The 11,797-nt window shown below is 62.7% G+C and overlaps 2 protein-coding genes across 2 annotated transcripts; one reads left to right on the plus strand and one right to left on the minus strand.

The window, feature by feature from the left end:
• The first annotated feature begins 24 nt into the window (after window positions 1-24).
• TTC31 (tetratricopeptide repeat domain 31) lies at window positions 25-7,090 on the plus strand. Its single transcript, XM_054391454.1, has 17 exons — window positions 25-145; window positions 389-595; window positions 683-978; window positions 1,365-1,448; window positions 1,579-1,647; window positions 1,790-1,936; window positions 2,046-2,177; window positions 2,297-2,354; window positions 2,470-2,560; window positions 3,291-3,432; window positions 3,682-3,783; window positions 3,871-3,955; window positions 4,043-4,193; window positions 4,315-4,389; window positions 4,883-4,985; window positions 5,140-5,223; window positions 6,896-7,090. Exons 1-17 carry the CDS (start codon window positions 25-27, stop codon window positions 7,088-7,090), a joined length of 2,142 nt encoding a protein of 713 aa, XP_054247429.1.
• Window positions 7,091-7,628: 538 nt separating this feature from the next.
• Window positions 7,629-11,656, minus strand: LBX2 (ladybird homeobox 2). Its single transcript, XM_054391664.1, has 2 exons — window positions 11,332-11,656; window positions 7,629-8,020 (listed from the first exon to the last, which is right to left on the minus strand). The coding sequence occupies exons 1-2, from the start codon at window positions 11,654-11,656 to the stop codon at window positions 7,629-7,631; spliced, it is 717 nt and encodes a 238-aa protein (XP_054247639.1).
• Between the last annotated feature and the right edge of the window lie 141 nt (window positions 11,657-11,797).

Consider the following 11,797-nt stretch of genomic DNA (forward strand, 5'->3'; position numbering starts at 1 on the left):
TTCTGGGTTGGGCGGCCCAGGGTGATGCGGGGAGTGGACGGGACACAAGAGCCGGCCGGATCGAGCCTGAACTCCTTTAGGCTCAGGGTCTCCCCCGCTGCCTGCCCCTGGGGCTGCGTGCTCGGGCCTGAGGGTTGGAGCGACGGTACGGGGGGGGGAAGGTAACTGGGGGGGGTCCCGAGGCGACGGGAGACGCGCTGTGAGGTGGGCTGGGGCTGCTCGCCAGTCTGGATCTCCGTGGAGCGCGGTGCTTTAGCTAGGCTTGGACGGGCGGTGGGGTGGGGAGGGGCCTGTGCCCGGTCCCGCCCCGATCCCTCCCCGATCCTGCGCTGGCGCTGTGGTTTCGGTTTCGGTTTCTGCCGTTGACGGCTGGCTCCGCTTCTCGCAGCGCCCTTCTGTCCCCTGCACCGTCCACCGGGCGCCGCCGAGGCCGAGCACAGCCTGTGGCAGGTACGTGGGGACCTGGGGAGGGGCGGCGGTTGCTCCGGTCTGGTCCCGCCACTTCAGCTCCGGGTGACGCCGCCGGTCGCCTCCAGCGCGGTGAACCGAAGCGCTATGGGAGAAGTGTCTGGGACCTGCGACGTCTTGCACCATGGTGAGTCGGGGGAAGATCCCGGGGGAGACTCCCGGGGATCTCCGTGATTGAGAGCTGGTCGTGACGTGTCCCTTTCTCACTACCTAGACCTGGATTTCTGGGACCAAAAAGACTTTTGCGAGGAGTACAGCGAGGAGGAGGACGACGATGAGTATGAAGATGAAGCGGTTGAAAACGGGGACTGGGTGGGCTTCAACGAGCCCTGGGTGTTTGAGGATGGCTTGCCCCCGTTCCCATACCTGGCGAATCCTTTCGAGTACCAACGCTTTGTGAATCTTTTCGGGGACCACGATCCTCCCGAGTCTGTCTCCCTCCCCTCCAGTCTGTTGGAGGCTAAGATGGGCCGGCTGCCTGCCCCCCAGGGGCACCAGCTGACAGCCGAGGTGAGAGGTACCCCCTGACCGTGCCCTGTCTACTCCTTGACCGCACTTTGCCCACCCCCTTCTAACCCCCTGCCTGCACCCAGCCCGTGCCCTGGGGGCTCCAACTGATAGACTAGATGAGAGGCATCACCAGCCCATCACTTGTCTGTGCTGTGCCCGGGGTGCACTGGCTGATGGCCAAGATAAGAGGCACCCCCTGCCAACTTCTTGCTCACCCCGGGTCTATTCCCTGCACCTCAGATTTCATCCTCTGGTCCCTCTTGTTGTCCCCAGTGGCTGGCAGCACTAAACCTTTGAGAACTGCCACTGCTGCCACTGATGTGCCTGGGGCCCTTCCAGCCATGGCACAGTGCGAGTGCCCAGCACTCATAGTGTTGCTTCCCCAGGAAGCAGAAAGGAACGCACAGGAGCTGGTGGCAGAGGAGGAGCGCGTAAAGAAGAAGGCAGAAAAAAAGAGGCTGAAGAAGAAAGTGAGTTCATGCCACAAAGAGGGGGTTCAACCCATGTTCAAGGCTTGCTTCCACCCCATGAGACCTGGGGCCAGGCACGGGGTCATGCCCTCTGCTGGTGTCCACTCATGATTCTCTCTCTGCTTTCCAGAAGCAGAAAGACCGGAAGAAACGGGAGAAATTGGAACAAGAGCAGAAAAGTGCACTGCAGGCCAAGCCGGTGGGTGGCTGCACTGCTTCCCAGTCCCAGGGGCACCTTCTGCAGGGTCCCGTGGAGGTCCCTAAAAGTGGGAAGCTGCAGGGAGCAGGTGAGCAGAGCCTCCTGCCCCAGCTGCCACTTCACTCTTGCTCTCTCCTTCCAGAGCACCCCAGCTGCAGGCGTTGAACACCCTCAAACCAGCAGTGCTGAGAAAGGGAGAGAGTGTCCAGTCCCCAACACCTCTGCAGGCCCTAGGGGCTCCTTGGGTGAGGAGGAGGGAGGCCAGAGATCCAGGATAGAGGAATTGGAGGTGAGAGCACCTGATGTGGGCACCAGCCTCACACGGGCTCTGCCCTACAAGGAACCCAGTATTCTGCCCACCTCACCCCTCCTGCCTGCCCCCCATCCTGCTTCCCTAGGATGAGCTGGACCTGAGCTGCTCCTTCGTCTCCAAAGCCCGGGAAAAAGCAGGCGTCAGGCTGCCAGGGCCTAGCAAAGAGAAGCCAGGCAGAGCAGACAGCACCAAGCCAGGCAGGAAAGTGCCAGGGAAGGTGAGTTGGAGCCCATGAGGCCCCAGGGAGGGAGCTGCCTGTCCCACAAGCACCCCAGTCCCTTACTGCCTGCCCCGTGGGCACCCCAGCCCGTTGGAGCTTGCCCATCTGCCCCACAGGTGCCTAAGCCTGAGGCCCTGGACACAAGCATGGTGGAGCAGAGCCTGGTTCTTGCAGGTCAGTGCCAGGAGGGTTTGTGCCAGGGCTCTTCATGGGGTGACATAGCTTTAGGCTGTCTCCAAGGCCTGTCCCTCGCAGCTGGGTGATGGCACAGTCAGTGTCTCCTCCGCAGGCCGTGGCAATGAGGCTGCTCAGCAGGGCAGGTATGCCGAGGCAGTGCAGGTCTTCACCGAGGCCATGAGGCTGAACCCCCAGGAGCACCGGTGAGTGGGGCTGGGGACAGGGTGGCTGGAAAGTGTCATTGGGAAAGATCCTGGGGGTGCTGGTCAACAGCTGCTGAAGATGAGCCAGTGTGTGCCCAAATGGCCAAGAAGGCCACCAGTATCCTGGCCTGGATCAGCAACAGTGTGGCCAGCAGGACCAGCATAGTGGTGGTCCTCTTGTACTCAGCACTGGTGAGGCCACACCTTGAATATTTCATTCAGTTTTGGGACTCTTATTCTGAAAAGGACATTGAGGTGCTGGAATGTGCCTAAAGGAGGGCATCAAAGCTGATGAAGGATCTAGAGCACAAATCTTGTGTGGTGCATCTGAGGGAATTGGGATTGTTCAGCCTGAAGAAAAGGAAACTAAGGGGAGACCTCCTGGGTGTCTACAACTCCCTGAAAGGAAGTTGGAGCCAGGTGGGGGTTGGTCTCTTCACCCTAGAAACAAGTGATAGGACAAGAGGAAATCACCTCAGGTTGTACCAGGGCAGGTTTAAGTTGGACATGAGGAACAACTTCTTCCCCAAATAGTGTTGTCAAGGCCTGGCCCAGGCTGCCCGGGATTGGAGTCACCAACCCTGGAGCAGTTTCAAAGCTGTGTAGATGTGGTGCTGGGGGACATGGTTTAGCGGTGACCTGGCAGTGCTGGGTTAATGATTAGGCTTGATCTTGAAAGTCTTTTGCTACCCAAACATTCCCATGATTCCCTGCTCCGTGTGTCCCCCAGGCTCTTTGGGAACCGCTCATACTGCTATGAGAAGCTCCAGCGCTATGAGGAAGCCCTCAGAGATGCACAGGAGTCACTGCGGCTCCAGCCTGGGTGGCCCAAAGGCTTCTTCCGCAAGGGCAAAGCACTGCGGGGGCTGCAGGTAGTGGGGCTAGAACCATGAGATGCCAGCAGGGTGAGATGCCAGGGCTGCGAGGTGCCAGGGCTGGATGAGAGCCAAGGGGGTGCTGGTGGAGCTGGCTGTGGGGGGCCAAAGTAGTTGTCTGTGGGCTGGTTTGGGAAGCTGCAGCGCAGTGTGCCAGAGCTGATCATGGGGTGCCAATGGGGAAGGGCAGGGTGCTTTGGTTCCAGCTGGGGCAGTGGGTGCTCACACCCCCTTACCCTGTGCCAGCGCTACGCTGAGGCCGCCTGCACCTTCGAGAAGCTGCTGCACCAGGATGGGGCCAACGCTGAAGTGGCCTCTCAGCTCAAGGCCTGCCATGCCCTGCTGTTGGTGAGTGTCCGCATTGTCCCCTTCAGTGTCCCCACTGTCCCCTTCACTGTCCCTACCCCATGAGCCTGACCCCCTCACCCTCCACAGCAGGGCAGCCACCAGAGCAGCCCAGGAGGGATTCCCATGTCCATATCACCGCTGGAGGCCACAGAGCCACCACTGTCTCCCTCTGGTAAGTGGTGATGTGCTGGTTGCAGGGGGACACCTGGGCTGGAACTGCCCCAGGGTGGGTGCTGAGCGCCTTCTGGCCCCTTGGCAGGGAAAGGGGCAAGTATGAGTTGCCAGAACAGAAGTGGCTTTGTCACCATCGTGAGCTCCAGGAATCAGGCAAAGGGCCAGGGCCATGCTGCAGCCAGGAACCCCAGCAGCACTGGTAACTTCCCAACGCTGCCTCGTGGCCATCCTGCAAGGTACAGCCAGGGCTCGGGGGGCTGGAGCCGTGGCTGGTGTTTACTGGGGGTGGCAGACAGGAGCGGGTGGTGCCAGGGGCTTAGTCATCAGGCTGGCAGTGACGCTGGTGTGGTTTGGCAGGGATTGTTACCCACTCTGGGTGGGCAATATCACCCACAGGATCAGTGAGAAGGTACTGCAGCGTGCCTTTGGCCGGTGAGTACAGCCACAACCTGGCATTCCACATTTCCTCACAAGTCCCACTGGTGCCTGTGCCTAGCTCCACTGACACCCTGTGGTTCCCCACCAAGCCCTGGATCCCTGCAGCCCCCTGCATTCATCCTGCCCCACATCACCATCTCAGTTCCAAGACCTCTGTGCCAGTCCTGCCCCACATCATCATCCCTGTGCCCATCCTGCCCCATGTCACCATCCTAGTGACAAGACTCTGTATCCTGACAGCCCTGTGTTCATCCTGTCTCATGTCACCATGCTGGTGCCAAGACCCTGATGCCCTGCCAGCCTGGCACCCATCCTACTCCATGTTGCCATCCCCCTGCTTGTTGGTCTGATGTCACCATCCCAGTGACAAGCCCCCAGCACCCCCCAGCCCTATCTCGTTCCCCATCACTCCCAGAGTTCAAGCCCAGCAAGGGGGCAGTGTGTGTGTGTGGGTCTTGCTGTGGTGGTCACTAACAGTTCCCCCCAGTTTCGGGGAGATTCGCTTCATCCGGATGCTGCCAGAGCGCCGCTGTGCCTTCGTCAACTACACTCAGAAGAAGGCAGCAGAAGAGGCATATATGGCCATGAAGGTGGGTGTGGGGTAGGGGGGCACCGTGCCGGGGGTCCCATAGCCCCTCAGAGCAGCAGGAGCTGGGGCAGGCAGTGTAGGGGCAGTGCCTGTCCTGCTCCCATCCCTGCCCCTGTGTGGATGGTGATAGCAGCTCTTGCTTTGTCCCCTGCCAGGAGGCTGAACTGGAGGGCAGCAGGCTGGTGCTGCAGCTCAAGCATCCATCCCATGCCACCCCCCCTCCTTGGCAGCACCCAGAGGTGGGTGCCTCCCCAGGGAGGCCACAGTAGCCAAAGAGGGGGTTCTCCTCAGCTCACAGCAGCAGAGCAGAACCCCTCCCCACCTCGGGGGGCTGCCTTCGCCCTGCCTGTGCCTTTTCCCTCTGCAGGCAGCAGGACTTTGCCCTGCCTTCCCCCAGAGCCTTTCGGGGTGGCACCCAGCAGGGTCTCAAGTCCCTGGAAGGGATGTGGTGGGGATGTGCTGCCACACATACACCTCCCCTGCCCAGGAGACAGGGTTTCTGCCCACTGTGGGACTGGAGGCCCCAGTGGGTGCCCACCCTGCAGCTCCCAGTGCCAGAGGGAAGGGCAGGGCTGGGGGAGTTATTCTCCAGTCCTTTGGGGGTTTGTACAGGTTTGGGGTTTTGTAATAAAGATGAGAACGAGCACAGATATCTGTCTGTCCCCTCCTCTCCTGCTCACCCTGTGTTGCTTTCCCACATGGGGACAGCCTGGCATGTCTCCTGCAGTGTCCCCAAGCAGTAGGGAGGGACAGGAGCAGGGAGGCCTCTGAGTCCCCAGCTCCCCCATAATGTCATTTGCCAGTGGCAAGGAGATGACAGGCAGGTGACAGGCAGCCCATCAAGTGGAATTGGATTAATATGCAAATGGCCAGGGCGGGGGGGACAGGACGGAAGGGGGGGGGGGGGCTCGGGAGGCAGTGGGTAATTAATCACTCGTTAAAAGAAATTAATACCAACAGCAGTGGTTGTCGGGAACCAGCCGCTGGGTTAATCAGCTGGAAAATTGGGAGAGGGAGAGATGGGGGGTGGGGGGCGCTGAGCCCAACGGAGCTACCCCTTGAGCCACTGCTCCAGGGCCATGGGGACAGGCAGAGGCCACCACGGCTGCGAGAGGCTTCTCAGTGTCTGTCAATGTCACCTGGAGGAGACGAGAGGGCCCCGGGCAGGACGTTTGTCTGGGGGTTGTCTGCCCTGGGTGGGTGTGTGGGGTGCTGGGGTGGGGGGTTACTCTCTGGGATCGGACGGGGTGAAGGAAGGCAGAAGGGTCTGGGAAGGTCTGGCAAGCTACAGGGTAACACGGCTTGGAGTGACACAAGCTGAAGAGTGACATTCAGGATGGGGACTGCTGAGCCCGGAGGGGTCCCAGGCATCGGGTAGGGGGGGCACTATCAGTCCCTCATAATCCTCCCTCCCCCCGCCGCCTCTTACCATGTCCCTGCCTGGGAGGTCTCTGCACCAGGCCTCAGGGGCTTTGCGACCCACTCCCCTCTGCCTCTTCTCGTCCCCCCGGATCGCTTCCCCACCCCCCGCGGGCAGTAAGGCCGGGGTGAGGCATCCCGAGGGGGGTGGGGGCCACTCTACCTGTCAAATTCAACGCCACCACATCCCCACCCGGGGCTGCTCAAAGGCACTTTCAGACGAAGTATCATTTCTCCCCTCCCCCTTCTCCCCCCCGTCTCCCCCCCGCCGCCCAGGCGGGTGGCTGCGGCGCGGGGGGAGGGGCAGGACAATGCAATTAAACCAGAGACAAAAACGGAGGGGGGGACCTGGGGGGGAGCTGCTCTGCCTTCGGATCCTCGAACCGGTGTAATCACATCAGCGCGGGGGAGGGGTGAAGAGGGGCTCAGAGCTGCGGGGACAGGAAAGGACCCACGGGATCCCCGGCAACTGCTCCAAATATCCGCCTGCAGCACCCTCACCCCCTCTGCCGCCCGTTCCCGCCGCCGCCGGGCCCTGTGGCACCGGGCTGGGGGTCCGTGATGGAGCCGGTCACCAGCACGGGGCGGGAGGGGTGTCTTCCCGCACACCCCCTGCACCCGCAGGACTCCTCCCTGCCGACCCCCCCTGCTCATCAGACAGTGACATCACCGTTTATCGAGCAATGACGTCACGGGATCATGACGTCACGGGGGCGGTGAGGTGACGCTTTCCCCTCCCCGAAGGAACCCTCCTGCTCTCGGAAGCGGGGGCGCGGCACAGGCCGGGGACCACGATGATGGGAGATGGGGCTCAGGCGGCCCTGTGGGGGGAGGTCTCTGGTGTCCTATGTTTCCCCTCTTCCCTGGCCGGATCACTGGCAGAGCAGAAGCTGTCCGTCTGTCGGACTGTCCGTCTGTACCCCGCTAGCCACTCCGTGATAACGTGTCGCCTTTAATTCTAAATATTTACACCCGGGCCAGGCCTCCCCGAACTTTAACCCCCACCCCCCTCTCCACGCCCCCAGTTCCAGGGGCGACACGGTAGAAAATAACGTTAAAAATAATTAAAAAAAAAAAGGCAAAGAAAGAAAAAGAAAGAAAGCAAGAAAAAGACACCAAAAAAAGCAAAGGAATTGCACCAAATCCTCCGGGGTGGAGCGGGAAGCTCGGTCAGTCTTGGTGCCGGCCCAGAAACCCCTTACCCCGGGCATCCGCCCCGCGCCTGTCAGTCCCCCACGTCGATCTCTTCCTCTGAGAGCTCGGCGGGGCCGGTGGCGGGGGGGGTAGCCGTGGGCGGTGGGCGCGGGGGGGGGTCGGGCATCGCGGCCAGCTGCCGGAGGGCAGCGGGGGGCAGCGCCCTCAGCGAGGCCACGTCGGCGCGGAGCTCCTCCAGGTCCCTCTTGAGCTTGGCCCGCCGATTCTGGAACCAGGTGATGACCTGCGCGGTGCTGAGCGCCAGCCGCGCAGCCAGCCCGTCCCGCTCCGCCGGGGACAGGTACTTCTGCCGCAGGAATCGGGCCTCGAGCTCCCGCAGCTGCTGCGCCGTGAACGCTGTCCGCGATTTGCGACGCTTCTTGCAGGGCGGCCGCGGGCCCGGTGTACCCGGAGGGTCCCGACCTGCGGGGACAGCGGCGGACGTCAGCGTGCGGGACCGGCACCGAGACTGGAATCAGCACCCGCACCCGTACCGATAACAGACTAAGACTGACATCGGTATCCGTACCCACACCGGCACCAGTATCGGTACCTGCAACTGCACCCACACTAGCACCGGTACTGGCACTGCCTGGCATCGCTACTGGCAACGGCACAGCATCGGTATCGGTACCCGCGCCCATACCGGTACCACACTAGTATTGGCATAGGTGCACCCGCGATCATACCGGAACTGCACTGGTATTGGTACCTGCATCCGCACCCGCACGGACACCCCTATCGATACTCGCACCCACACCGGCACCACACCACACCGGCACTGGTACCCGGCACCGGCACCCCAAGCAGCACTGGCCGCGCTGATTCCGGCCAGTCCGGTCCTGGACCCTTTGCTCAACACCGACCCCACCCAACCGGGAAACACGGACCCCGAACCACCCGAGCCCAGCCGGACCGTGCTGAACCGAGCCTGGCTTGCTGGGCCGAGCTGAGCTGTATTGGGAAGAGCTGAACCGAGCCATGCCGCACCCGCCTCAGCTGAGCCTCGCAAAGTAAACGGAGCCCGGCTCTTGGTATTGGGCACCCGAGCCTCCAGGCACAGCCCCGCCGCTCCCGCCTGGCTCCGCGACGCTCCGCAGCTGACCCGGTCCCGCCGGAGACACCGCCCGTGTCCGCTCGTGTCCCGCCGGTCGGCGAACCCGGCCCGCCGCCACGGGCCCGCACCGGCAGCTGCGAGAGGAGCCGGGAGACACGGACGGCGGGGCCGGTTTGGCCCAGCGGTACGAAGCACGGTCGTTCCCCTGAACCCCGACAGTGCTTTCCCTCAACGATTGTCAGAGTTCCCCATACTGGCAGCCATGGGTCCGTGTGGGTCTCTCAGCTCCAGTCCCCACCGCTGCTCTCGGCACGGCCGTGCCGCAGCACTGGGGCCCGATCCGGGCGTGCTCCGGTGTTCCTGCCGGTGGCGAAGAATCCGCCGGTAAGATTCGGATAGCTTCTGACTGTGGAGCCAGTAATGGCCCCGTACCGGCCACGGCATCCTGGTCCCAGCCCCATCCCTTTACAGCCGCTCTGCTGCCATCGGGACCGATCTGCCTCTCGGTAACGCGGCTCGCGGAGATCTTCGAGGCGCGGGTTGGCGGCCGGTCAGTCCTCGTGTCTCCTGTTACGGGCTCCAACAACCTTCGTCCTCGCGGGGTCCCAAGCGCCGGTTGCCGGCGGCGGAGGCTCCTTTCCTGGGACCCCGACTCGCCGGGGCTGCAGGCAGGCCTGTCCAGCATCTCCGGGTGTCCCGGCCGCGTCCATGGGTCCATCCGGCAACAGGATTTCACTTCAGCCACGGAGCCGCGACCGTTCCGCTTCTGTCTGTCTGTCTGCCTGGGCAAAGAGGGTTTTTGCCATTCATCACGGGAGCCGCGCTCGACCCGGCCGCGTCCCTCTGTCCACCCGGTAGTGGAATTTTACACCAATTACGGGAATCTCAATCTGTCCCTGTTTGTCCGTGGGTCCCGGTTTGTTCCACCGTTAGTCGCAGGCCTCCATCTGGCCCTGCCGGTAACGGGTTGATTATTCGTTATTTCCGAGAACCCCTCTCGGTCGGGCTGTGTCTGTCTGTCCAGCCGGTAGCGGGAATTTACCTCGACCTCCAGTCTGCCCCTTGTCTGTCCTTCTGTTCGGCCAGTAAAGGGGTTTACCCCCAGCCCGAATCTCCATTCTGTCCTGGTTCTGTCCTTCTGTCCGCCCCCATAACGGGTATTTTTCATTTACGACGGCAGCAGTGCTCCATCCACCGTGTCCGTCTATCCATCCCGGTAACGGGGTTCTTTCTTTAATTACCACAGCCCCACTTCCCGCGCCGTGTCTGCCTGTCTGTCCCGATAACTCGGTTTTGTTTTTGTTTGTGTTTTTTTGTGTGTGTGTGTTTTGGGTTTGGGTTTTGGGTTTTGTTGTTGTTTTTACCTTAATCCCTGGAGCTCCGGTCTGTCCCGGTTCTGTCCGTTTGTCCGTCCGGGAAATGGGTTTTTTCGTTAATTCTAGGAACGCAAATCGCCCGAACGTGTCTGTCTGTCCGGCTACGTAAAGGATTTGTGTCTTTTTCGTTAACCACGGGAGCCCCGTTCTGTCAATCCGTGTCTGCCTGTCCGTTCGGTAATTACCGGAGTCTGCCCGGCTCTCCGCGGAAGGGAACATTTTTTCGTTAATTCCAGGAACCTGGATCAGCCCGTGTTCGTCGGCCGGTAACGGGGCTTTTGGTTAATCACGAGGCACGGCTCGTTCTGTCTGTGTCCGTGTGTCCGTCCTGTTAAAGGTTTTATTCGTTACGGCGGGAGCTCCGTTCTGTCTATCTGTGTCTTCACCCGTGTGAGGGATTTTTCGTCAGTCACGGAGCTCCGCTCGGTCTGTCCGTCTCCGTCTGTTTGCCCTGGTAAGACTTTCTTTATCGTTATCGGCGGTCGCTGCTCTCGGTCTGTGCGCCCGATGGTGGGTTTTTGCCTGAGGCGGGCGGCGGAGTCCCGCAGTTCGTCCGTCGTTCAGTCCTCCCCATCTCACGGCAGGTTTTCTCAGTGAGGCCGGTTCATTCCGCAGGGACCACGAGACCCACTGCCCCCGGTGGAGCCGCCGCCGGAGTGGGCCGCCCGCGAGCAACGTCCGTGAGCAGGGAGAGGCCGCCTGGCCCCACCGGTTAACGGCGGCAGTTGTCCGATACCGCTGGTAATGGGTTTCTGCCGGAGAATAGCTGCTCGACCGGAGTCACAGTCCCGGCCGCAGAAGCCCACCGGGGCTCGGTAATGGGTTTTCGTTGCTGACGGGCCCGATCCTCCTCTGCTCTCGGTCATGGTCACGGTCACGTCTCGGCGGGGCCGGCTGCAGCCGCGAGAATGATCCACATCCCGGTACAGCGGCTACTGAGGCCGAGTCGGTCCCCGCGGCTCCCGATAAAGCTGCCAGTCTAGCTCGCTCGTTCCTCCCGAAGCTGCGGAGTCTCGGTCGCGGCTTCCCCGCCGCCGAGGATCGAGGTCGGCCGGGGCTCCTTCGGACTCCCGGTGCCCGGCAACGAGCCTCTCCCTCCCTCCGAGCCGCGATCCTGGGAGAGCCCCGGTCCCTTCCCGGCCCGCGCTGCCAGGACACAGACGAAACTTACCGGGATTGCCCTAGTCTGGGGGCAAAGAGGGATCACATTCCCGGACCCCCCTCGCCCATCGTCCGTGGCACCTGCCCGGTTCCCCCCACCGTTCCCGCCGGTGCTGGCGGAGCCCCCCGGTACCCGGTACCTTCTGCTGCCTGCAACACGCCCAGCTCCAGTCCCCGGAAGGTTTTGCTGGCGAGCTCCTCCAGCGCGCAGAGCGGTGAGGCCGGAGCACAGCCACCGCCCCGGGGCCCCGCCGCCTTCTCAGGGAACCGGGCCGGGAGAACGGCGGGGCCGGGCCCGGGGGGGCTCCCGCCGCGGGGCCGCCCCAGGATGTCCTCGATGCCGAAGGGGGTCAGAGGCTTGTTGGAGTTGGCGGGCGGCGGGAGCTGGTCCAGGACGTTCCTCCGGCGACCACCGCCCGAGGGTTGCAACTGGGACGACCCGGCCGTCTCCCGCGCAGAGGTCATGGCCGCACCGGGGGCCGCCTCAGCACCGCGCCCGCCTCATCCCCGCCGGGGTTGCCCCCCCCCCCCCCACCCGCCCGCCCGCCCGCCCGCCCGCCAACGTCTCACCGCCGCCGTCCCGCCCGCTCATCCACCCGCACTTAA

This window comes from Indicator indicator, chromosome 23 (genome assembly GCF_027791375.1).
Source record: "Indicator indicator isolate 239-I01 chromosome 23, UM_Iind_1.1, whole genome shotgun sequence".
In the NCBI taxonomy this organism is placed as follows: Eukaryota; Metazoa; Chordata; class Aves; order Piciformes; family Indicatoridae; genus Indicator; species Indicator indicator.